The sequence below is a fragment of the Amblyomma maculatum genome, chromosome 1, assembly GCF_055883805.1.
Source record: "Amblyomma maculatum isolate TAMU_Amacu chromosome 1, ASM5588380v1, whole genome shotgun sequence".
NCBI lineage: Eukaryota > Metazoa > Arthropoda > Arachnida > Ixodida > Ixodidae > Amblyomma > Amblyomma maculatum.
In genome coordinates this window covers 74,059,593-74,086,326 of record NC_139344.1, presented here as the reverse complement: position 1 = coordinate 74,086,326, position 26,734 = coordinate 74,059,593, and the positions used below count along the sequence as shown (strand labels likewise).

At 45.1% G+C, this 26,734-nt stretch overlaps 1 protein-coding gene and 1 pseudogene across 1 annotated transcript in view; one reads left to right on the top strand and one right to left on the bottom strand.

The window, feature by feature from the left end:
* The window catches only part of LOC146202813 (nose resistant to fluoxetine protein 6-like), a 36,738-nt gene extending 22,584 nt beyond the window's left edge, over positions 1-14,154 (top strand). Inside the window, exons 8-15 of the mRNA XM_084585115.1 lie at positions 164-250; positions 2,848-3,013; positions 3,783-3,865; positions 5,726-5,848; positions 6,207-6,327; positions 7,760-7,949; positions 13,244-13,386; positions 13,900-14,154. Coding sequence (XP_084441241.1) covers positions 164-250; positions 2,848-3,013; positions 3,783-3,865; positions 5,726-5,848; positions 6,207-6,327; positions 7,760-7,949; positions 13,244-13,386; positions 13,900-14,154 — 1,168 coding nt within the window. The remainder of the gene's footprint in view (positions 1-163; positions 251-2,847; positions 3,014-3,782; positions 3,866-5,725; positions 5,849-6,206; positions 6,328-7,759; positions 7,950-13,243; positions 13,387-13,899) is intronic.
* A 1,327-nt stretch (positions 14,155-15,481) lies between these two features.
* LOC146202812 (uncharacterized) lies at positions 15,482-25,669 on the bottom strand (annotated as a pseudogene).
* Between the last annotated feature and the right edge of the window lie 1,065 nt (positions 25,670-26,734).

Sequence of the window (26,734 nt, the reverse complement as noted above, 5' to 3'; positions counted from 1 at the left end):
AAGGAAAGTCAACCACAGATTAAAAGGCAGATACGTAGCGGCATTTTCGTTCTGCATTATCATTGAAGTGTTCCCAGATTATAAAATATAAGGAGCATTCGTACCGTTGATAATGTTTTTTTTTTTTACTTATCAGGACATGAACCGTTTTCTTCCTTTTCAGTGGCTTCCTCCTAGCTCTTAATATCGAACCAAAACCGCTTAACAGGCTTTTGATGGCCCTTATTGCCATTGTGCGGCGACATATTCGGTAAGTCGACTTGACAGCCTTTTTTTGTTTTTTAAGTTTGAGGTTTGTTCACCTAAATACATTGTTGTTCATGCTCCGCGGTAGCTCAGCTACTTTGGAATACAGCTACTGCAGATCACATGATCTCGGCGGCCTCTTTTTGGTGCGACGAAATGTCAAAAATTAATAATTATTATAATAATAACCACCGTGTGCTGTGCGATTGCCAGCGCCTGTTCAAAATCCCTACGTGGTCTGAATTAGTTCCGAAGCCCTCCACTACGACGTCCCTGAAAGCCCATGTGTTTCTTCGCGACGCTAAACTCCACATACCCGTACACTTTTCCATATAGTTAAATAAAAGTTCACTATAGCGTATATGTACACAGCTCTGATGATTTCAGACCGATATCGACATTCTATAGCATGTACTTTTGAGGAAATGTGAGGATACATAATACGGTACAAAGGATTACAATTTTAATCCCCTGAAGGTACAATTGTTGTACCTATATCTGTGCTGCGGAAAGCGTTTAGCGCTTGTGAGCGGCGAACATAATTATTCGGCGCAATTGCTTTTCTGTAAGTTGGTGTGCTAAACAGTGACTTACAATGTCGCGTTCTCAATAAACACTGAGTCAGTCGAAGAAAGCAAAAAAAAAAACAGTCAGAAATACAACATGTAGATAAATGTGCTTGGAGGCATGCTGAGTACCAAATTATAAACATGTGCGAGTGTGACATAACCAAGGACCGCAACAGAGAACACGCAGGTTGGCTGGCATGCAGACTCCCACTGAAACACAGGCACGGGTACTGCATATGCAAAAGAAAGGAAAGGTGCAGGATGATTAAAATCACAGCAAGGCACACAAACTACCCGATGGGAGGAGTAGCTAACGTGAACGCGGAGTAGTGAACAGTGACATGATAAGTACAGAACTGGAATACAGGAATGCCCTACTCAGTACATAAGCATTTTTATCTATTTTGAAACAGATTAAAGGGCAATATAAGCGATGCGAAAGCGTGTTGTAGCTCAGCCCAATAAACAATACATATATGGACATATATTACGTGAGGCTACCCAAAAAAGAACATAAAATAATATGCCTCTGCCCGTCCCAGTGATTGAGGCAGGTATGGCAAATACGATACAATGAGTGTAACCAGAACAAAGTGATAAAGGCCATGGTGCGCAGGAGACGGAAAGCAAGGCTGTTTTGACGGTACACGAACACTTCATAGCATGTATTTTCCGTCATATCAGCGCGCAGAATGCCGCGGTAGAAGGAAACGTTAGAATACAGGAATTTCGGGATACAAAACCTAAGGAGGTACGGAAGAACCTTGCACAAAGCGCACTAGGCGCTGGACCTGGCAGTGCAGGAAAACCGATATGTTCATATTGCATTTGAATATTATTTCACCTATGCATAGTCGCATCACCTTAAAAGGAAAATAAAAAAATTCAAAAGAGAAAGACCAAAGACAAAAGTCATCGCGCCACTTTGTAACTGAATGAAATATTACAACGTGAACCACCTTTTGTCTTGAAGCAATGCTAAATTAAAGTTGCAATGACGTGAATACGTAAAAATACGTGCTTGCGTTAAATAGTAAAGAGGAGAATCATGAAGAATTATCCCATGCGGTCGAACAACCGTGATTATTTTTTCATTCCTGTTTGTTTGATAAAATGCAGAACCAGGATATCAGAAATTGATTCACTGAAAAGCGAGTATCGAATTTTCGGCACCTTTATCCGCAGCAACTGCATATTCTGGAAAGCGCGTAGTGCGGCACTCTCCTTAACCATTCCCGAAACTTTGTCTTGTGTTTCTTGAAGTCGAGGGAAGATAAGTTTTCCATTGAAATCAGGAGGGCATCACAGCGAGAATGCCATTTTTGTAATATTGCCTGATTTATATACAAACCGGTTCTATGCAACAGTTGCGCTGAGAGCAGGCATCGAATTTTACTAACGCGTTGGACTCTGGACTGGGCTCAGAACATTTCGTAACTAAGCACAGACTCTCCATGGGCTCTGAATAATGTTCGACGGATGCGTGCACAACTGTCGGAGCTCGTCAAGTTATCAATAATAAAAGTGCACAATAAAAGAACGCTGCTTAAAGCAGTTACTGATTTTTTACAGCATGTACAGTCCAGGCCATAATAATACGGAGCCCGCCTCAGCGATGAAATCTTTCATCACGAGTAACCTAACCTAACAAGTATGAGGAAGCATCTTATGCATGCGTAAACGCATGCCGCTAGTGCGCTCACGTGCAGACCTAAATAGTCAGCGTATAACACATACAGAAGGAGTGAGAAAATTCCTAGCAGAAGCCTGCCCTTTTCTTTCTTTTTCATTATATGAGACGAGCCTGTCGGAGAAGTTCGTGCACCGTCTACTTAGGACATGACCAGATAGTAGATATATCAGCAAATATCAAATATAAGTGAGCAAATGTCAGTAACAGGACTGATAGCGAAAACCTGGCACCTGTAAGCTGGCACCACAGAATTAAACAAAAATATGCCTAAAACTAGTCAAACTTCTTGATTTTTTTTTTCAAGCGCTTCAATGCAGCGCATTTGCCTTTCTTTTTCAGAACTACTGCACCTGTGTTCTTTGCTATGATGAGCTGTTTACTGGTACCCCAGGTCGTATCTGGTCCTAATCTAAAGCCATTGATGGAAAAATTTTACTATGAATTTAGGAATCAATGGGGCCACATTCTACTGCAGATACGAAACCTGTTCTGCGAAACAGAAGTAGTGAGTATGAAGTTTCATTTACTTATTGGTATTTTAGACTCTATTTACGATGACGGCGTCTTCATTAAAAAAAGAGAGATGAGGACGGGATGAAACCTGTATACAAGTCCAAAAAGTCAGCGAGTTTTTATATGACATATAAATTTGTCAACATGTACTTACTTGAACAAAAAATGTTACATATATACACTCATGAAAGTTGCCAACAGGCAAAGGAATCTGCTGTGGGGGCTAACCTTCTGCTTTCAAATAAATTTGTGTAATTTGCGTAACTAAGAGAGGAAGAGCATATTTATTCGGTTCCAGCTTCCACTCAACAATAAGTGTTTGAGCAAGGCAGAGGATAGTCATGAAGCAAACAATGCGATTTCTATTTACCACTTTAATTCCGCAAAATCGCATAGAGACGGTTCGAATCTCTTATACTGCTCTCAGGACTATTTAGAAGTATAGCTGGGCATTAAATGGGGTCCACAGCACTCGAAAAAGGCTCTTAACGTTATCTAGCTGCATCAGGATTTAAAATTTACGTGTTTCGTATGAAAAACTCGATTACGTACCATAAAGGAGCAATACGATGATCGGCTTTCGGCCAAAGAGAATCCGCCGCATAGAGTCATATGATCGTGCTGTATGGGGTCGGTGGGCCTGATAGTGAGGGCTCTCGGCTCTAGGAGGAGGTGGAGACCGACATTTGCTATCACATCTCAGTTCCATGGCAGAACAAAACCTTCAGCTCCTTTGCTTACGCATTATTTCTTCTTTGCAGGGAATGTTTGGTCATCTGTGGTTCATTTCGGCAGATTTTCAACTATTTCTGGTGGCCTTGCCCATTATCTTAATATTGAAGAGGTACGTCGAAACCCTAACGCGCTTGTAAAGTGCTCAAGAGCGCTTACCAGAAGAGTCACTCGCTGCAAGTACACCCTGGCAAAGACCCACGTCATAAGCGGAATGTCACTTCAAGAAAGCCCGCTCTAATTGGAGTGCGTTGGGAGAACACACTTCGCTGGTCCAGCGCGTTGCCCCAAGCAAAAAAGACATACAAGCTCATCTCCCTTGTAAGAGGGACTCTAGAAAAGCTGTTACAGCAACAAACAAATAATACAACAATTTGAAGAAAAAAAAAAACGGGATCAGGTGCAGCGGCTCTCATGTCGCCGTGTTGTTTGTTTTCAAAATTTTGAATTGCCTAGAACCCGTTCGCGCTGGTAGTGGCTTAACAATATGGTGACAACGATATAAATATTTATTTCTGTTGTTAAACAATATTTCGGTTTAATGTATTGTTGTTACTGCCTGAATAATGTTTCTCTATTATATGCTCTTTCACCTACCTTTTGAAACCTTTTGAGCGCTTGGCAGCAATATAACATTAAATGGATAAATTGTTTTTTTGAATGTGAAACTTTGAACACTTTTTATTGCACAAATTCAACACAAATAAACAGTTTAATGTCCCGGTTGTCTATATGCCTCTAACCTGCAAAAACTTTCGAATGCCTTTGTCTTAAGCTACAGCGACCTATACGCAGTGAATGAACAAATACCATGCCTCCTAGCTAGTTCGGTTCGTAGTGAAACGCCACAGACATGGAACTAAAAAAAAAAAATAGTTTATATCAGGACAACTGAGTATTCAAAGGTGCGACATAGCCACTATAGCAAGAGGACTAGCAAGAAGGTCATGCAATTGCGCCACTGGGGGTGCGTTCATGACCATTTCAATAATCTTAATTGTGCTAACAAACTTCAGTACGGCATAGTGACAGGGCAGCAGTATAGACACATCCACATACACCGGGTACTGAATTGGGCTCCAACCCGATGCAGGCCGCTAGTGGATCTGCGCTTCAGGACGATGCTTGCCTAGGCGCGGTCCGGCACGTCTCGCCGGGTGCGGAAGGCTGCCTCCTCCACGATGCCCAATGAGAGTGTGATCAAGTCCCGAAAGCGCTAGGGAGCCTCGGTGTCCGCGCGCGTCAAGGCATCCTACAGTGGCGCTAGTGTTCTTGTATATGTTCCCGCAGGGAGCACAGTCGCGCGAACGTCCGCCATCATGTTCAAAGCTGTGCAGGATAGCCACAGCTCGTGCGTGCGGATAGCACATACAGGAACACTAAGGGGCGTTTGCAGAGAACTCCACCTGTCGGCCGCTTCATCCATGCTTGTCAGGCGTCGCCGCCGCAATAACCGCGATACCACCTGGTGACGAACCGGCCGAACATGCGCCGCAGCGTAACACTGAGAATGCGCGTTTGGGCTAGGTAAAAGAAAAGGATGCGTGCGTACCGCGCTGGTTTTTTCTGGGCCATCAGAAGGTGGGAGTCCCACAGAATAAAGGCCCTCTATAAAAATGTGATGTTATGTGATGTTAGGAAGATAGTGAGAGACCGGAAAGCGTGGCGTGGCATGGTTCATAGGGTCACGAAGAGTCGGACACGACTGAACGACTGAACTGAACTGAACTGATAAAAATGGATGTCGCAGTGAAATATGACAAGAACGTGTTACGCGTATTAGACCCTACACAGTTTTTTCAGCCTTTTCAGGTTTCATCTAGTCTCTGACTGCAAATAACTGAAAATGTACAGAGAAGGAAACGAACCTAAGAATCGTGTATTATGCAAAAGAAATTGTAGTTCGCTTGACATTTGAAACAAAAAAGGCGATTTTAGCAACAAGAAAGTGTTAACATTATTTCCGTTACAGATACCATTGGCCCATGATAGCTGTCTTCGTGAGCTTTAGCCTCATTGGCTGCTCAGTAACAGCATGGCAGATCTTCAACACGCATTACCCTCCTTTCATGACCCCTGTTGTGGCAGATATCGGGTAAGTGTTGCGACGAACCACACAACTGATTTAAGCGTTCTTGCTATAGTTGCCTCAGTCAGAAGGTCAGGGGAACTCAAACGTCATGCATTTCGGACTGTTAAGAAAAAAAGAAACATTTAGTATAAAGTAGACGTAAGTGCGGTATGAGGGACCAGAATGCAATTAAAAGTAAAACCGGCGCACCAAAGGAGGTTGAGAACTTTGAAGCAACACCAAATTCTACCTTAGCAAAGTTGCACATTCGGGATTGCCGCTGGCATCGCCTTGCTCACTTTGTAAAGAAAACTGCATCGTACATTGTTCGTGCGCTTTGTGAACTGTTCTTTCCACTGACGAAAATATTGTTCTCTTCTAGCATACTTCTTGATACACTGAACAATGTGTACGTCCTTCCGTTTTATCACGCCATGTGTTATTTCTCCGGATGTGTGACCTACCTGCTGTTGAAAAAATACCGACAAATCAAGATATCAAAGGTAACTTTCATTAATAAATGGTATCACGTGTTCTCCACCAGGCTTCGGCTGTTTCGCTCTGATGACAGCTTTAACATCCTGAACAGATTGGCTGAGTCCGCACGAAAATGCAAAAAATAATGTAATACTTCTAATGTTTCCGCGAAAAGCGAAGTAACGCCAAATAGCAAAGTTCAAGCACACTCAAACGAATTGGGGTACACGGGTTTGCTCAAATGAACTCCTGTGTGCATTTGTCCTTCCTTGTACAAGATAAAAAAAAAAGTGATTTCTGACCAAAGTAGAAAACTTCAGATACGTCCCTAAATATAATGGGACACTCAAAAAAACTTCCACCCCATTATTTTTTTTCTGTAACGCTTAATTTTTTTTCTATTTTCTCTGTGTGCTTTCGTGCTTTTTTTGGCCTTCGTTCAATTTCATTGGCAGGTTTATTGCTGAGAAATCAAAATTTGCAAAACATTCACTTTCACCGTCATTTGGTTCAAACTGCTAACATTAGTAATGTTGTAATGATGTCGAGAAGCTTGTCGGCTTCGTGGTGACTAGGTGGAACTGAATGGCGGTGCCGCTTAACCTCACAGATCCGCGAAAACAAAATGGTGGTTGACGTTATTCCAGTTTGCTTATGAAAACAACCTGTGGCCGTGATGAACCTATTTCACTTTTGTTTTAGTCTTTGCTTATAGAACCGCTCTTAATGCGATGGCGTTAAATGTCCCGTTCGGCGGGAACATGTGTCGGCGTCTCAGGAAGACCTGTATTGGTAGAGAGGGCGTGACGTCACCCGAGAAGCTTTAATATTGCGAGTGATTGAGCCATTTGATATTCTGTAATTATGGGGTTCTAACATGTATTGAACTGGTTTGTAGTACACAGAAATGTAATGTGAATTAGCTATGGCATAAAGAAGATTTCGTTGAAATCGAATTCTCGACGGCTGACTCGCTTTTCCGACATGCTCCGAATCCACCGAGGCAGGTTCGTTCGATGTGGTTAAGAGGAGGCCTTATCTGAGAGTTTGGTGCATTGTATAGTTTTCTATGCGTCATTACCTGGTTATCACAAGAGCTAATTAAATGTTTACTAATTTGTGACAACAAGTTGGTCTGTGGTATACAAACAGCCAGCCAGTGGTCTCCCGAGTAGCTATATGGAGTCTTTAAGGCTATCGCGTCTTACTCTTAAGCTTAAGCTCCTCCCAAGTTTTTTTTTTTTTTTTCTGAATAAGGAACTTCATTGTTATTGAAATGTGATAATGGGACAAAGTTAATTTTTCTTCAACCAATCTAACTTACAAAACAAGACCCACGTGAATACTTACTACCCAGTGGGAATAGCATCTCTGAGACAAGCTTTGCGGACAAGCTCTTGTGGACAGGTTTCGAGAGCATGTACTTCACAACGATGGTGCTTTTCTATTCAACCGTAGATGAAACAGGTTGGGATGTGGTGCCTAACGCTCACCTGTGCCCTGGCAACCTTGTTCCTGAAATATGACTGGAACCGTGGACGGGCCCCCACGGGCCAATGGCTCAAGATTCCTCTGGTGTTCATCGACAGGATTATGTGGTCCTTTTGTATCGGTTGGACTGTATTCGCGTGTGCAACTAGCCGAGGAGGTAGGCGCTCTTGCCTTGGTTTTACAAGTTATGTACCGCTGTCGCTATATGCGTATATTTTGTTATGAATCAGTAAAATGTGTGAGGTAAAAAGCAAGCACCCGTGATAATTTAGAAAAAAAAAAAGTAAATGCTGCAAATGTGCCTCCAGGCGAGTGCGCATTGGTTTTTGTTACTCACTCTTCACTTGATAGAGCCCCATGATAAGCCCCATGATAAGCCCCATAATAAGCCCCATGATAACCTAGAAACTGCTGCAATGTTACAGCACTAATTCAGTGTATAGCCGGGCTCTGCATGTTGTTTGATAACAGAGTGCGTTTCAGAATGCAAGATAACAACCAAAATACCGTGCTAACAGGATTCTACAGACAGCTTGCACCGGACACGTGCAGCTAAAATTTTTAGCAAATTCAGCGTCAAGAAGTTTGCTTCACATGTGAAATCTATGGAGATCTGAGTCATTCAGAGCGGTGCACACTGCTTAACTGTGTTTCTCTGGGCCCGTCATTGCGCGACTACTGGCTCAGTCGCAAAGGAAAGAGAGCCTGTTTGCAATCGCTTCAAACAGTACACTCGAGGACTGGGAGGACGCCATGTTTGCGAAAACGGGCGCGCCACGTCGCATCAGGCTTAGACTGTGCTGTGTTCGTGAGGGCTTTCCTTGGTGAATTAGCCGGCAAAATAAACGCTAGCTGCAATTTCAAAAAAAAAAAAAAAAACAAAGCAAAACAAAAACGCACAACTACCTTTGCAATTACTGAATACGATTTTTGAAAAATAGTTAATCGAATCTGAGGGAATATTTGCAGCACTCTTGCACTTCTAATTAAACGAGAGAACTATAACCACAGTCCTGCGAACTATTTATGAGATGTGGCATACAGCCTCTTGGCTCGCCATAAATTGAGTTAGCATTGTGTTCGAGATGAGATGCACGCTTTACTCTGCAAGTGGATAGATTGCTTTTGTTTCTAGAGGCGCATTGTATGATGCGCCGCAAAGCGGCTTCGCACTCTTCGTCATGCATTGTGCCTCTGCTATCAGTACAGGTTGATGCGCTTCAGGTTGCGTGTAGTATTCTGCCTACACGAGCTGGGCTTCTCCTTAGCAACTAGCTGAGAGCGTAATGGCACAGCCGCTCGATGGAAGCGCACTGGGTGCGGCCTGCTGCGTCGCGCCGCCGTCAATGGGCAAGCGCGTCCTTGGGGAGTTTACAGTTGCGCCCGCTATTTCAGCTGAGGGCGCCACTGTTCGGGGACACGTCGCCGCCAGGGTCGCCGGCTCTGAGTGTGCGGTTTGCCTCCTTTCCAGACGCGTTCGCCTCGCGTCTGCGTGGTAAACGCAAATTTTTTTTTTGTGTGCGCATGTGCAAGCAAGTTAATGATGAGTCGGGGTGCGTTCTTTTTTTTTTTAAGGCGAAAGCCGTTCTAGGCTCATGGAGCGAAGGTCTGTGCGCAGAAGCTGTGCCTGTAATCTGTGCGTCGCGGACGTCTGTGCACTGGTGTGTCAGATACAAAAGCGGACGTACAAGGAGGGAGATTAAGAATGAAAATGGTCAATGGTGATAGGTAATCAATAAAAGTTATAGACATTGATAGAGGTAATGACTAATGCTAATGACTAATAATGGTTAATAATGACTAAAATTATTTATAAGACCAGTATATCAAACTACGACATGTAATGACCGCAACTGATTAGAAATGAGTAAACGTGCTTAGCGATGTGTGGTAATGATTATAATAGCATGACTCACCATTAGTGCTAATGACTACGAAATGACCAATATGTGAAACGACGACATGTAATGACCACTGCTGATTCTAAATGAGTAACCTGCTTAGTTATGAGTTGCAAGGGCAACAATGACTACGCAGGCAGACTCATCGTGACTGGGAAACGACCAATATATCAAACGACGACTTGAAATGACGAACTTTGGCAAACGATGACAGGCAAATGATACGAGAAGGGTAGGCTTTCGCCGTCCTCCGCTTGAGTCATCTAAGAGACCCTCTAAATATATCTGCTGAGCACGCTTCAGGCAAAGGCAGCAGCGAGGAGTGGAAATGCACTCGCTTTCTCTGAAATGGAAGCGGCACTGAGGTTAAAAAGTCCAGATGCTGAAGCGTAATGCTCTATCAGCTGCCATTGAATTTGCTACAAGGGACAGCAGATTGGACTTGTTGGTGATTAATTATGGGTTAACAGTGCAAACAACGTGACGGGAGCACAGGAAAAGACAGCACAACCCCGCTAGTTGTGTCGTCCTCTCTTCCTGTAATTTCGTCACGTTGTTTAACCTATTTAGTTATAAGGGAGCTGGCCAGAGAACTAGGGTTTTTAACGATGTGTTGTGGAGCAGATGAACACGATGAGGTAGCACCAGAAGCTTTTATCGCAGGTTACGTTGCGAGGACATATCAGAAAAAGGTACGAAGGTTATATATATGTATATATATATATATATATATATATATATATATATATATATATATATATATATATATATATATATATATATATATATATATATATATAGGCGTACAATTTGTTCTAAATGTTGCCGCGCTAGTCTGAGCGGCCTTGCAAGCAAAGGAGCCTGTGCATACAATATTTGTTTAGTATACTCTTGAGACTGTTTGAGCCGATGCGATAAACTGAAAAGCCACGTTCCACAGAAAATCTGGCACCCGCTCTGTCGGCGGAAAGTTGGAAAAATACCTAGCTCTCTGGTAAGAGGCACATTAGTTGATGATATAGCCAGACACCTTTGGCGCAATGAGAACACATGACATGTTTAATGTGGCAGGAGCTGCCAAACCAGAGAGAGTCAATAAGATGTAAGAGTGAAATGGGAATCATTGAAAGTGGGACCCTTAGATCTCAAGTCAGGCACACTATACTCCTATAGGGCACGTTCGTACGGCTTCGGTAAAGAGGGGCTTTATATAGCTATGTGTCGGGTGCTATTTTATATAATGCGGTGGTTTAAGGCTGCATTCTAATGACATGCGACAGAGGCAGCAATTACGGGACACGGTGAATAAGCAGTTAGCAAAGTGCGGGTACTTTAACGAGGCTCTGCAAGGAAACCTAAGAACCCCAAGTTTTGTTTATCACTACCAGGCTGTTGCTTAATTTATGCGATATTTGGTAATGGTTTTGAGGCGACATGTCAGTCGTGCAAGAGCCTGTTGCAGGAAATATGAGTCAACGGGACCAGTTACAGGTTAATGAAAACCAAGGACAAAGGAGGCTTGAATTACCCTGCAAAGGAAGTAATCAAGCTTTGTCAGCTTACGAGCACCTTCATTAACAGGATGATGAAGTCTGAGGAGATCCGGCGAAGTAGCAAGCTATGTAAATTTTTTATTTCATCATTGTTTTCTCACTGTACACAGTACCTGCAGCTAATCTATGAAAACAATGATCGTGCCCATGCTGAGGCACTATACAAGATATCGTTAAGTTGCTGCACCAAATGTCAACTGAACAGTGGAGCGACGTTTATTGATATGGCATAAACCTCTCTCAAGAAAGGTTTTCCGTCCGCGATTGGTATTTTTCTTCCTTTTTTTGTGTGGTCATTTAATTAGCGCACTCGGCTGCTCGCTGAATCTCAGCTGCAGTTGCGCTCTGAAGCGTGAACATTCTTGTGATCGCAGCTAAGAGTTTCACAGCAGGAACGCTCGATTCACGTTCTTCTATTGAAAACTGCAAACCAGCGAAATTGTATTAGTTTGCGAGCAGCCAATAAAAATAGTAATAAAAACTTGCGGCGCATATACGTAGCACCTTGAGGCAGACCGGCTCTATGAATCGCGCTTAGTTTGTTCGGTCATACAAAATGCGGGAAGCCATGATGGATAGCGTTCCGGTGTACAAAGTTTAAGGTCTCCAACTGAGTCGAAGATCCCAAGTTATCACCTAGATTTAACCTAATAAACATCATATTTCCACCATAACATTTGTCAGAATAAGATAGAAAGGTTGGTTACATGTCGCATTTTCACAGAGGTTGCTCATAGTAGGACATTTTTTTTATTGGATATATAGCGCTGGCAGCGACATCAATTTGTGTACAAAGCTTTATGCAGGAATGAGTGAATGGTATAAAAATGACACACGGAATTAGCGACATAGGTAATTAAGTGGCTATGTATTAGGCTACCATGGCAGCTGAACAGCTTCGAATTGTTCATAGCGGGTGACATTTTCATGTGACAAACAACTTGATCCGAATGCAACATCACGGTAATGCGAGCTTTCCAATCGAGTGACCTTGATCCACCGTCACATTAGGTTTTTCGGGGTACACTCCAGTATATATCCTTGCCGAGCAAGCGAGCAAGTGCTAAGTGCTGACATGGTCACACTAATCATGACAGTATGTACTAATTCGTGTTGCCAAATTGTGTGAAGCGAATCTCTTATATCCTTAAAATAAAAGGCTTCTACCACGCCGACGCCTCCCTCAAAGCGCAGCCAGGCGCAGCTCTCCGCGCGCCGCTGTCCCCGAACGGTGGCGCCGCGGCGGTGGCGACTGGAAGTAGGCGCCTCCCGCCGGTTTCGGGCGACGTAGCAGGCCGCACCTAGTGCGCTTCCATCGAGCGGCCGTGGTAATGGCTATAGTAACCAGATGCATCGTTGCAGCATGAAGAAATTGCTAAACGGGTTAAACTCCGAGCTCACTAACACCGACCAGCATATAGTTTCCCCTCATTCTATGGACGCCTATCGCCAATCTCGCTACATAGTTGTTTCCAGCGATAACGGGGCCTTCAACAGCCGCAGACGTGATACAAAAACGATGAAAATTAGGTTGAATTGGAATAAGACCGTTATAATACACTAGTCTTACATTCGTATCTGTGACCCTATATATGAAGAGGACGGCCGTGTCATCTAACACAAAATAAATTGAAGAAACAGAGGCAGCTAGACAGGAACAGTACCGCTCTGTTCTCACTCTGCTAACTTGCTACAGCGGTCAAGCATGCCGATATGTGTCAACGTGATTGTGTATCATCACAGCGCAAGTATATCTTGCGTCGGGAAACGTCAGTATACCGTTAGCGATAAAGCAGAAGTCATTCCTTAACAGGCTTTTGTGGCTGGCGTTATGCGTTTGGACGCAGCCCTTATTTTCGTAGTTTTAGTGTCAACGTTGCACAGTCAACGACAACAAACACTAGAAATAGGGAATAACATACAAACAAGGTACCGAAGCCAGGAAGTTTCCTAACACATTTCTCGCTAATTTGTTTTTTCTTTCTTTTTTTAAACAGGTGTCCTGCGGCGTTTCCTCTCCTGGAGTGCTTTCGTGCCGCTAAGCCGCCTGTGTTTCGGAATATACATTATCCATGTGCCATTTTTCTTCGTCAAGTCAAACATAGCCAGAGAGCGGATATTTTATTCTCATTTTTCTTTGGTAAGCACCGGTTTTTCAATATCTCAAAACGCGGCATGCCGCTCACGACTTAAACAGTGCGGAGTTCAAGCTAATGACATAGTTGCTGAGTTACATTTCCGGATGTATTGCACCCCCCCCCCCTCCGCCCTCCATTTTAAAGAATATAGAAAAAAAGCACGCATTATTTGAGCGCATTGTAAATTACTTACACCTACAGTTTTTAGTAGAGGTTTCAAAAAAGTTCGTTTCTCTAGTACGGCCTGTCCTTGTCATTACTCTCTCGTTGTTGCTCTCCGTCGCAGCGCTCGTAATTTGCAATCAGTTCGTTTCTCGTCACCAAAAAATTCCATCATTAATACTAAGCAGCATGTCGACCAGTTAAAACAGGCTGTCTTGAATACCTGCGTTTTTTTTTTTTTACTATCTATACTGTTTATTTTTATTCCTGCTTGTAGTAACTGACGGAAAATGCGTAAAACATATTATTCCTCCAGCCATCAAGAAATGATTTTACATTGCTCTTTTTTCCAGGTGCTGCAAACGTTTGGGGTATTCGTAGCGTCGTCACTCCTGAGCTTCGTAATGTATCTTTCCTGCGAGGCGCCTGTTGGACGCCTCGAGAAGCTATTCTTCATGCCAACTGACAAAGACAAAAAAGCTCATCTCAGCTGCCCAGGAAAACAAATCAAAATGCTGAGACATCTTCCGTGCACGATAAGCGACGCACAGGGCGCGAACACGCAAGAACGAAAAGAAGCCATTAAAGACTACTCGAGTCGTTTGTGAAATATAGAATGCACGGGTTTGCATGCTCAGTGCAGATACTCATTTCTTTTCTTTTTTGGAAGTGGAAGGGAGGGGAAGATGACACGAAATTAGGCTTCGTATACAGTGGAGCTAAATAGCTTATAAAAAGCCCTCTTCGAACATTCCTGAACATGCGAAGACAGCGTTGGAGAACTTTATCGTGAAGGCGAGAAAAGACCCGCCAACAATACTTCTAATCAAACAGTGGTACCAATTAGTGCCGTGAGCAATGGGCATGTCTTGTTTCGCGGAGCGCAACGGCGTTTCACAATAGGTAGACCTTCCTATGTTTAAAAAGACTATACGCTGCTTCAAATACGTATTTTCTGATTTCAGGCAACTACATTGTTCGAACAGCACACCAAACTTGCGCGGACTGAGAATCCAACGTTGCTTTCTATGTAATAAACGATTAGAAAGCCTAGTATGATTGTGCCTCACTCCCTTATACCGGCTGTTTTCTTTAGAAGGTCCAAAATTTTCAGATAAATGTAACTAGCTTTAGATCTACTTAAGTCCTGGGGCTATATTGAGGACTATGGTGGACACTAGGTTAGAGGCACTCGGAGGCACTAGAGAGAGAGACTTTGTTCCCTCCTACTCAGAGTTCCCTCCAAGTTCCCCTTCTCTTCAGCCTCACCGATCTGTTTCCTTTCTCTAAAACTGATAGAGCCAATGGCATGTTGGTGTTCACGAGACTGTTTTACTTGCGAGCACCGAGTGCATACGATGAAGCCGTTGATCGTTGCCGCTTGTACTTAGGCGCACACCATCACAAAACACAGAAACAAAGATGAGAAAAATGACAACGAAAGCGCAAAGACGGCGAACATATAGTTGGAGACAGCGCGCAATGCTGCAGCCCCAACCGCTTTCCCGCCATTTGCAGCCCGGCCCAGTTAATGTCTCTCAGGCATCTGGCGATGTTCTGTTGAACGCAATGACATAAGCGCGACTCTTCTCCAAACTCCAGGGGTCCGCATGTCGGCTCGCGAGCTTTTAGGGCCTTAGACGTCCACAACGCACTAGGCTAACCACCGTTCTTGCGGTTTACAGCATTCGATTCAAAATAAACCCATTGTAACAGCATCGGCAAGGAATGAGCCCTCAAACAAAAAAAAAAAAAACATCAGGTGTGATTTAACTACGGTTAAGCCTAATGGTGTAGCGAAAGCTACGGCCCCCTGGCTACCATAATGTTCAGCTTATAGTGGAGCACACAGGTTAGGCAATGGCTTAAAGTTTATCCTAATGAAGACGTTCCGATGATCGGCAAAGTAGTGAGACTTGGTTTCCACCCGCTCAATTATATGGTTTGAATCTGCAGTGCTTCGCTGTAGTACCAAGTCCAGGCTATTTCCCCACTGCGCACACTTCCAAATGGATTGTCTATGAAACGACGGTGAAACTCCCGAGTAGCAGAGCCAAACTCACTCACCCGAATGTCAAAGTCCCCTTTTCGTAAATGGTCAACCGCTTCGTCCCATCCAATGTTCTTCTCAACAGTCAAACGCGCCTGTCTTGCTGCGTCACTCATACGTCTGTTTTCCAACCGCTCAGCACGCTGTTCTTTCCTTTCCTCGGCCCGCCGCCTCCTCTTCTTTTCATTCCGCCGTGCAGCAGTGGCTTCGACCTGGGCAACCGCACTCTTCGCCTGTCATACAAGCCAGTCGGGCCTGTCTTTCCGCGCCTTGCCGTCGCCGCTTTTACAATCGCTCAACACGCTGTTCTTCACTTTCCTCGGTCCACCGCTTCCTCTTGTTTTCATTCAGCGTGACTTCGGCATGGGCAGCAGCACTCGACGCCTTGTCTCCTGTCATTCTTCTTCCCTGCATACGGCACACGGTGCCACAGTAACACGCCGACGGCTTGAAAACCTAGCGCAGTGTGTCATTCCTTCTTCTTCTTCTTCTTCTTCTTCTTCTTCTTCTTCTTCTTCTTCTTCTTCTTCTTCTTCTTCTTCTTCTTCTTCTTCTTCTTCTTCTTCTTCTTCTTCTTCTTCTTCTTCCTCCTCGTCCTCTTCCTGGCATACGGCACACGGTGCGGTGCCGCGCCGATGGCTTGAAAACCTAGCACAGTGTAGCCACCACAAAAAAAAAAAAAAAAAGAGAAACCTAGGAGGAACAACTTCACTGTTTCTTGTAGTGTGCTAACCACTGTCCCCCTGCTCAAAAGAACAAAAAGCAACAAATAATGATTGCAGTGGTTCTCAACAGAACAGAATAAAACGGAAAGCGACAGCAAAAGCTTCACGTTTATTCATATACTGCGAAACAGCGAAGTGCTCATATATCGGTTTGAAAAAAGAGCATCAGGTTAAATCATTGTTTAATAAGCTGCTTATGGAAGCTGCTGTACCCATGCGTTGCTTAAAGTACGTATGGGTTCAGCCCAATGTAAAGTTCTAACAAGGCCAGCTGCGCTGTCATCGGCACTTCATTAAATTCGTGCAGTCCGATTTGTTGAAACTCTTTCTGGAAACATTGCGCTAGGAACGCATTAAATTTCAAGAAACCATGGAGAAATTTCCTAATTTCAATGATCATATTTACAGCTTTCTTATTACATTGGGAATTCAGTGACGTAAACTTCAATAATCACAATACAACTTTTATAATATCCGATATTTCAGGAGCGTATCGAAGTATCGACGATACAGTACCAAGTATCTGTATCGAAAATCAATTTCAGTTTTGTCTCTTGTATATGTTTATCGGAAATGCAATTTTTCACGGCATCGAGTACTGGTATCGAAAATATTTTTTTGAAGTGTGTTGCCCAGCCCTGATTGCTGTATTTCGTGTCGGTCGCTCCGGCTTGTGCCTTGTCTTGTTCCTGATGCTATACATAGCCCATGTTCCGTGGCAGAGGAGTGTTACGGAAATTCGCCTTCAAGTTGTGGGACAAGTTTTGTTGTTGTGTGGTGGGGAGCGAGCTAATGTCACGACCTTGAAGTAGTTGCAGTCAGTGGCCGGTATGAGAGAGACGGAAAGTTTGCGTGAGCAGGTGAGCCTGTGGGAGTTCGGTACTGGTGTCGTGAACACTCAGTAGGCACAAAAATAACTCGACTCGCTTCATCCTTTAGAACTATAACCGCACCGCTAGCACTGCTAGCGTAACGTCTATAAAAAAAACAATGCAGTCAACGTCTCTTGCTTCCCGTCGTAAGTACGCTATTCTTTCGTTTATTTCACAAAATAATGCACCATAACCCCGCCTTGCGTAGCGTTCTTGTGCCCCCTTCATATGTCTAATCACGAATTGATAGTTCCCATAGGGTCAGCATTCTCTTTTTTAAAACAAAATGTGCAGCAGACTCGTTCATTCCACGAACTGCAAAGGACTGGAACCACCTTCCCGGGCCTACTCCCTCCATCACCAATCATCAACTGTTTTGTACTGCTTATGCTGAAATTGTATGATTAGCAACATAAACACCATGTAAACAACCTCCTTGTTTTTATACCCTCAATGCCTCTGGCCTTGAGGGTATAAATAAATAAATAAGTTCTCCTAGTGTGGGCTTTACGAGGTGCAATTTATTGCTTTCTTGGTTATTCCACATAGGCTGTAATTTACCCCTTTGTTTGTGCTGAATTAACTTTATGTAGTCTTTATATGGCATATTTACTTTCTCGATTTTGTTTCTGTGAGCAGCGCACATGTCCACTCTCTCGCTGCCGTCAATGCCTACGCGTCTTGGAACCCAACAGAATGTTATTTTATGTCCTTGTGTTGAGATCTTTGTTATATTGTGTATTATGTTACCAAGTAATGACATGACCGTATTTCTGGAGTTAAGAGCTGTGAGTACACTCAGAGAATCTGTGTAAATAGCACTGTTCTCAACGCCCTTGTGCGTAATTGTTTTCTACACCTACCAGGACAGCACAGCATTCGACTGTAGAAATTGATGAAGTCTAATAATTTTTTCAGAGCTCCCACCCACCACAACGCAACCAACACATGAGGTAGCATTTGAACCTTCGGTGTAAACCTCTATGCATTTGCTCTATTTCTCTTTTAGTGTGTGATGTGGACTATAGTGAGATCACAGAATGTTGAAAAGTCGTACCATGGGGTCGGGGGACCGTTGTCTTGAGTGACATCAGGCAAGGTTAAGGCGTCCAGAAACCAGGTGAGGAGATTAAAACTGTAAATGGAAATTTCCCGGATCTAACGCAAGCTCAACTATACGCTATCCGGACTAACTAATGTTGTTGCAGATGATGACACGTGCTTTTACACGCTGTTACTGACACGCCTATTCAAGCTTACGCTCGTTCCCGAGACCTTCCTCATCGACGACTGCCTATGCTTAGGCATCCCTCGAGGCCTTGTGTTCTTGTCGAATTTCATTGGAGATCACTTTCGCAGGGTGTAGAGATGCCGGCGCACCTCAAAATCTAAATGGCTAATAATACGTCGTGCAGAACAGCATGTCTTTCATAGAAGCCTTTTCTGTCACTGCGCTAGCACTGCCTTAAGAGTATATTGAAATCGGTCTTCTTACGCTCTCTCTCCTAGGACCGTCTTTAAAGTCTGGTCTCGTGCTCGCGAAATTTCTATGTTTCTACTCTGCACTTACGCGCAAGCCTATTTGGTGCTGGTTCACAGTGAAAAACAACGTTGTCTGGAGGGCACAAGAATTCCATACACGTGCACCGCTACTAACGTTTGTTTTCTCACGCTCTTCAAACCGCTTTTCACAATACCTTACTAACAAAATGATGAGTCATGTGTGTACAACAGACCTGCAAGTGTTCTTTTTTTACCTTCGTGACCTTCAATTAGTTTTAGTTTTGTTCATAACTTGGAACCAAAGCAGCGTGCAATGCTCGGTCGCCCGGGTCGCTGCTGCAAGCGCCTACACTGCCTGATAGCCTTGGTCCTGCGTCTCGGCGCAGGTGTTCCCTTCTATCGTGAGTTGAGAGGACGCCCTTGAACGGTAGTAGCGCGCCTCACACAGCAGGTGGCGGCATCTTGGCTACGCGTTTAGCGAGGTCATTCTCCCCTCGACCCAAAGGTTCCAGTCTGATCCGCCAAGAGGACCCGCTTCTAAGAACCTCCACTGATGTATCTGTCTCGACTCTCTTCATGAGTCATAATATTTATTCTGGGATTTCGCAGTCTGTTAGAGTTCACATTTCTTCAGCGCAGGTGTTCGCATAAGGTGTACTGTGAATGGGGCTCGAAAATTTGCGAAACGGCTCAAGCTGCCGCATTTAATAATAAAGGCTTGCAGCGAGTAACGCAAGAATGGGAGCAAGGAGGCCGCAGTCTTTCGAATACTTTTGAAAGCATTTAATCGCGTGGCAAGCGCGTTTATAGAAATCGTCAGAAACATATTGCACCTTTTAACCCAAAGCGCTAGCCGATAATCTTGCACGTCAGGCTGCTGTAGCGGCGGGGTCTTCATACATCGATAACTGCAACAGTTATATCGCGCTTGATCTAAAAACACCGAAACTATTCAGTAGTAGGGCAAAAAAAAAACAGCAGCATTATATTTAAGGAAATGAACAGCACGATATTAAAACTGCTGGACAGCATGCATTAGGTGAGACCACTACATTATATATATATATATATATATATGTCCAGCTATAAATATGTATGTATGTATGTATGTATGTATGTATGTATGTATGTATGTATGTATGTATGTATGTATGTATGTATGTATGTATGTATGTATGTATGTATGTATGTATGTATGTATGTATGTATGTATGTATGTATGTATGTATGTATGTATGTATGTATGTATGTATGTATGTATGTATGTATGTATGTATGTGTGTGTGTATGGTTTGGTTTTCGGGTTTAACGTCAAAAAGCGACTCGGGCTATGAGAGACACCGTAGTGGAGGACTCTGAAAATTTCGACTACCTGGGGTTCTTTAACGTGCACTGACATCGCACAGCACACGGGCGCCTTGCTTTTCGCCTCCATCGAAAAGCGGCCGCCAAGGCCGGGATTCGAGCCCGCGTCCTTGGGCACAGTATTCGAGCGCCCTAACCACGGCGCCACCCCGGTATGTATGTATGTATGTATGTATGTATGTATGTATGTATGTATGTATGTATGTATGTATGTATGTATGTATGTATGTATGTATGTATGTATGTATGTATGTATGTATGTATGTATGTATGTATGTATGTATGTATGTATGTATGTATGTATGTATGTATGTATGTATGTATGTATGTATGTATGTATGTATGTATGTATTTACGTACGTACGTGTATGTATGTATGTATGTATGTATGTATGTATGTATGTATGTATGTATGTATGTATGTATGTATGTATGTATGTATGTATGTATGTAAGATGGGGGTTTATTGATCAGATCAGCAGGACTCGATCAGCAGGACTGGGCAGATCAGCGGCGAGCACAGCAACATCGAACACAGTCAGGTGCAACACGCACAGCGATCACGATGCCACTGCCTAGAATGTTCCTCGTGTACTTCTTCCTCTTCACAATGTATGTATGTATGTATGTATGTATGTATGTATGTATGTATGTATGTATGTATGTATGTATGTATGTATGTATGTATGTATGTATGTATGTATGTATGTATGTATGTATGTATGTATGTATGTATGTATGTATGTATGTATGTATGTATGTATGTATGTATGTATGTATGTATGTAAGATGGGGGTTTATTGATCAGATCAGCAGGACTCGATCAGCAGGACTGGGCAGATCAGCGGCGAACACAGCAACATCGAACACAGTCAGGTGCAACACGCACAGCGATCACGATGCCACTGCCTAGAATGTTCCTCGTGTACTTCTTCCTCTTCACAATTACCACGGGACGAAGAGGAGACATCCTGGCGACTTACGGCGTGAGCAAGACGACAGGGTCGTAATAGGGTTTAAGGCGCTGGATGTGAACAATCTCGCGTCCGCGCCGGCGTAGATCATGAGACGGTGTAAGAGATTCCACCACATAATTAACCGGAGAGGTGCGCTCCAGAACTCGGTATGGGCCATGGTATTTAGCAAGAAATTTTGAAGACAGTCCAGGAGCATTGGAAGGTATCCACAGCCACACAAGAGCGCCAGACTAGAAGTCCGGTGTCGAGTGTTGGTTGTCATGGTTGGATTTATGGCGGTATTGGGTGTTAGCCGTGAAAGCGCGGGCAATTTGTCGACAGTCTTCGGCATGCTGGGCTGCTTGAGACGCAGGAGTATACTCTGACATGTCTGGCTGATACAGAAGTATGGTGTCGATTGTAGCTGAGGGGTGACGGCCGTAGAGGAGAAAAAAAAGGAGAGAAGCCAGTAGTAGACTGCGTTGCGGTATTGTAAGCGTAAGTGACATACGGAAGGACGAGGTCCCAATTTGAGTGGTTGGAGGAGACGTACATAAGAGCATGTCGCCAAGGGTACGATTGAAACGCTCAGTGAGGCCATTAGTCTGAGGATGATAGGCGGAGGTTGTTCTATGAATAATGTTGCAGTTGGTGAGCAAGGCTGTCATAACGTCACTCAAAAAAACGCGTCCTCTGTCGCTGAGCAGCTCTCGAGGTGCACCGTGGCGAAGAACAAATCGCTGCAAAATGAAGGAAGCTACTTCTGACGCTGTGGCAGATGGAAGTGCGGCGGTTTCTGCATACCTCGTCAGATGATCAACGGCTACAACAGCCCAGCGGTTGCCGGCTGCAGTGTAGGGAAGCGGCCCATACATATCAATGCGGACGCGGTCGAAAGGGCGTGGTGGGTTGGGTAACGGTAGGAACTCTCCAGCGGAACGTTGAGGAGATGGCTTGCGACGTTGACAGGTGAGGCATGAGCGAACGTACTTGAGGACGAAGGTGTACATGCCCCGCCAGTAGTAACGCAGCCGGAGACGAGTGTATGTCTTGAAGACACCCGCATGACTGGATTGCAGCGGTAGAGGAGGTTATCACGAATGGCGAAGTGGGAAGCATGGCGGCGGAGAGCCCGCGATGGAGAAGCAGCTGTAGGATTGGAGATAAAATCTAGGAGAGAATTTATCCAGGTATCTTGCCGCTGCGCTAATGGCATGTTATTGATGTGAAGCGATGGCGGGAAAACGTCGGAAGAGGAAAGGTTCGCGACCTCAGCTTTAAGGGGGCTGCGGGAAAATGCATCGGCGTCGTGATGCTTGCGGCCGGAGCGGCAAACAGCGCGGACATCATATTCCTGAAGGCGAAGAGCCCATCTTGCCAGTCTGCCGGACGGGTCTTTCAGTGAGGAAAGCCAGCAAAGCGCATGGTGGTCCGTCACTACGTCAAAAGGGCGGCCATAGAGGTAAGGGCGGAATTTAGTAAGAGCCCAAATAATCGCTAAGCACTCTTTTTCCATGACAGAGTAATTGGATTCAGCCTTCGTGAGTGTTCGGCTAGCATAGGCGACCACGTATTCAGTATAACCTGATTTGCGCTGAGCAAGCTCAGCGCCGAGACCAATACCACTGGCGTCCGTGTGGACCTCAGTAGGCGCTGTGTAATCGAAGTGACGTAGGACAGGCGGTGCCGTGAGGATCCGGCGTAAAGTACTGAAGGCATCGTCGCACGTTGGCGACCACGACGAAAGGTCGGAACTGCCGGACAGATGGTCTGTCAAGGGAGCAGCAATTGAAGCAAAATTTCTAATAAAGCGGCGAAAGTAAGAGCACAGCCCGAGGAAGCTACGTAGATCGTTGATGGATGTCGGTTTGGGAAAGGCTGCTACGGCACGAAGTTTGGCAGGATCTGGAGATACACCTTCTTTGGAGGCAACGTGGCCAAGAATGGTGAGCTGGCGGGCAGCAAAACGACATTTTTTCAAATTCAGCTGCAGCCCGGCATCGGATAGGCAGGCTGAAACGTGCTTCAGACGGTAGAGGTGTGTGTCAAAGTCAGGAGAAAAGACGACAATGTCGTCGAGGTAGCAGAGGCACGTCTTCCACTTTAGGGCACTCAAAATAGTGTCCATCATCCGCTCAAATGTTGCCGGAGCATTGCAAAGGCTAAACGGCATAACTGTAAATTCGTACAAGCCGTCGGTAGTTACAAAGGAAGTTTTGGGGCGATAAGCCGCTTCCAGGGGAACTTGCCAGTAGCCGGAATGTAAATCTAGGGAAGAGCTCGGCGCCTTGCAAACAATCGAGAGCGTCGTCGATGCGTGGGAGAGGGTAGAAGGGCAGCTTGAGGGCTGAATCACGCCATTCTGAATCATTAGGTTGACTTGCTCTTCGATAGCCTGGCGTTCGGTTGCAGACACACAATAGGGGCGCTGTCGCAGTGGTGCGTGGGTGCCGGTGTCGATGCGATGAGTGACTGAAGCAGTTTGACCCAAACAACTTTGATGAGAGTCGAAGGAGGAGCGAAATTGGTGTAATAGGTTCAAAAGCTGAGTGCGCTGCGCTGGAGGAAGATCGGCGTCGATAGAACGGAGGAACAAGTCTGTAGAGAGAGGAGCGGGCGCAGGTGAAGGGGGACTGCGCGCAGTCACGGCAGAGTGCGACGCGTCGTCAGGTTCCTCAGAGATCAGAAGAAATCCGATTGGCTGGATACTGCGGAGGCATTCATCATGGCGCAAAAGCAGTAGGGGAATTAAATGGGTTAGAGACCATAACATGGAAAGACCAGCGGAAATAGCGAGCACAGCGTAGGGCAATGGAAGACACTTGCGGCACGGGAAGTATAGGCTGGTGTGAAGAGAACGGTCTCATCGCTAACAGAGGCACAAGCGACACGAACAAGCACAGAAGAGCAGGGAGGAAGGTCAATATCTTCGGCGACGAGGGCTTTAGCACAGGAATTTCGTGGATCAACGTCGGGTAAGGCATCGGCCAAAGTCAAGAATCCCACTTCAGCTGGAGAACAATCGATAATAGCAGCGTGACGCGGCAAGAAATCCCAGCCTAAAATAACAGCGTGTGAGCAACTTGGCAGCACGACGAACTCAATGGTATAAAGGCAATTTTGGATAACTACTCGAGCGGTGTACGCTGCTAAGGGCTTGATATGCTGAGCGCTGGCCGTTCGCTGCGAAAGTCCCGCAATTGGCGTCTTCACTTTCTTTAAAGAGCTACATAGTTTTGCGTCCATAACCGAAATCGCAGCACCAGTGTCAATTAGAGCCATGACAGCAACGCCCTCGACGAAAACTTCAGTAAGGTTGGCCGGCAACAGATGAGGACTTTGAAAGTTCGACGGGGTCGCAGTTCTCGCCTCAGGAACTGCGGCCTCTAGTTTTCCTCGCATGAAGCGTTCTGTCGACGTCGCATCGGAGAGATAGAGCGGCGTCGCGGCGACGGTGAACGGCGGTCGGTCATGGCTGAGTGGTCTGGGGAGAAATGACAGCTGGCTGGAGGTTCAGTAGGCGCGGAATACTGATGCGTCGAAGACCAGTACCCAGAACCATGAGTAGATGGTGCCGACACTGGAGACGGTTTTGACAATAACGAGTAATATGTCCAGCCAGTCCGTAAGTATAACAAATTGGGCGGTTATCTGTCGTGCGCCAGGGATTGCGCGGTCTTGAGGCCGGTAGAATAAACTGCGTAGGTCCTCGAGCAGGACCAGGAGGCGGCTGAACGTAGGCAGGTTGTGGCGGAGCATACGTAAGTGGTGGTCGGGCAGCAACAGCCGCATATGTCAACGGGGCTGCGACAGGCATAGATTGAGGGGCTGGAGGAAGAGATTCAGCTACTTGTTCAGAAATAATCTGGTGCAAACTGGGAACTAGGTGTGAGGAAGGCTCTTCATGGCAGGACATAAGGGAGAACTGTCGAGCAACTTCTTCCCGAATGAAGCTCTTGATTTGTGGCAGCAGCGCAGAATGTTCAGCTGCATCTTCCAGGCCAGCAAGCGACTCAGAGTGCATGGTGTTCGCGCGAGTTATGGCCCTTTGTTTGCGCAGTTCATCTTAACTTTGACACAGTGTGACCACTTCTGCGACGGTGCGGATATCTCGAGCATTCAGCATCTGGAAGGCGTCGTCATCAATGCCTTGCAGAATGTACTTAATCTTGTCGGCCTCTGACATCTGTGCGTTCACGCGCTTGCACAAGTCGACGACGTCCTCGATATAACTTGTGAAATTCTCACCAACCTGCTGAGACCGCGCACGCAAGCGCTGTTCAGCGCGGAGTTTCCTCACAGCCGGACGGCCGAAAACTTCAGCGAAGCTAGCTTTGAACACGGACCATGATGGAATGTCCGCTTCATGGTTGCGAAACCATAGATTTGCTACGCCGGTAAGATAGAATATCACGTTGCTTAACTTGGTTTCCGCGTCCCATTTGTTATAAGCGCTCACTCGCTCATAGGATGTGAGCCAGTCCTCGACGTCATGGTCGTCAGTGCCGCTGAAGATGGCGGGGTCTCGCTGGCGGAGGGAACAGGGGCAGATAATGGCCGAGCCAACTTGTACGGCTTGGTGGTTAACGTCCTCAGGCATCGCAGGAGGTGGTAATGTGCGGCTGCGGAGTTCCAGGGCGAGAGGATAGATCTTAACCGGCAGCTCCACCAAATGTAAGATGGGAGTTTACTGATCAGATCAGCAGGACTCGATCAGCAGGACTGGGCAGATCAGCGGCGAGCACAGCAACAGCGAACACCGGCAGGTCCAACACGCGCAGCGATCACGATGCCACTGCCTAGAATGTTCCTCGTGTACTTCTTCCTCTTCACAATGTATGTATGTATGTATGTATGTATGTATGTATGTATGTATGTATGTATGTATGTATGTATGTATGTATGTATGTATGTATGTATGTATGTATGTATGTATGTATGTATGTATGTATGTATGTATGTATGTATGTATGTATGTATGTATGTATGTATGTATGTATGTATGTATGTATGTATGTATGTATGTATGTATGTATGTATGTATGTATGTATGTATGTATGTATGTATGTATGTATGTATGTATGTATGTCAGTTCGTCCATTCGTCCGTCTCCCTACTTGCTGGCCACTGTTTCATGAATTCCGTATAACGATGGAGAAGTAAAGTGAGTTTCGTACGCATTTCTAGTCGTACTTGAATAACCCGCTAACATTGCTGAACGCGACTTTGTACACCGAAGCCAGTATCGCTACTATATATTCTGCCATGTACCATTTTTTCAAAGAAGTTTGAGTTTTGCAGTGTTGACAAGGGTGGGCGGGCGTCACATTTAACTAATTAAAAAATTTCATAAATCTGTGCTATGCAACTTTAAGTCTTTCTGATAGGCACTGGTTAGCAACTACAGATTCGAAGTCGGCCGTTAGATATAGACTTATCTGTTGCCTTAATATTCAAAGTGCGGCTACTCTCGGTGCTGCAGCTATAGGAAATTTGGCCGTTTCGCCACTTATTGGGATATTCTAAAATTGCGCCCCTTGTAGTGCGCGCACAGCAGCTCCCAACAAAAAATTCCACTTCATGGCGCATTTTCCACGTGACTTTCTGTGCACCGTCGCACTATTGTAGCGATCGAGGAGAACCGCGCATCCCTCCGAAACACCGCGCGCCGCGGAGGACGAAGGGGGACAAAAGTATTCCTTCTCTTCCGGGGTTG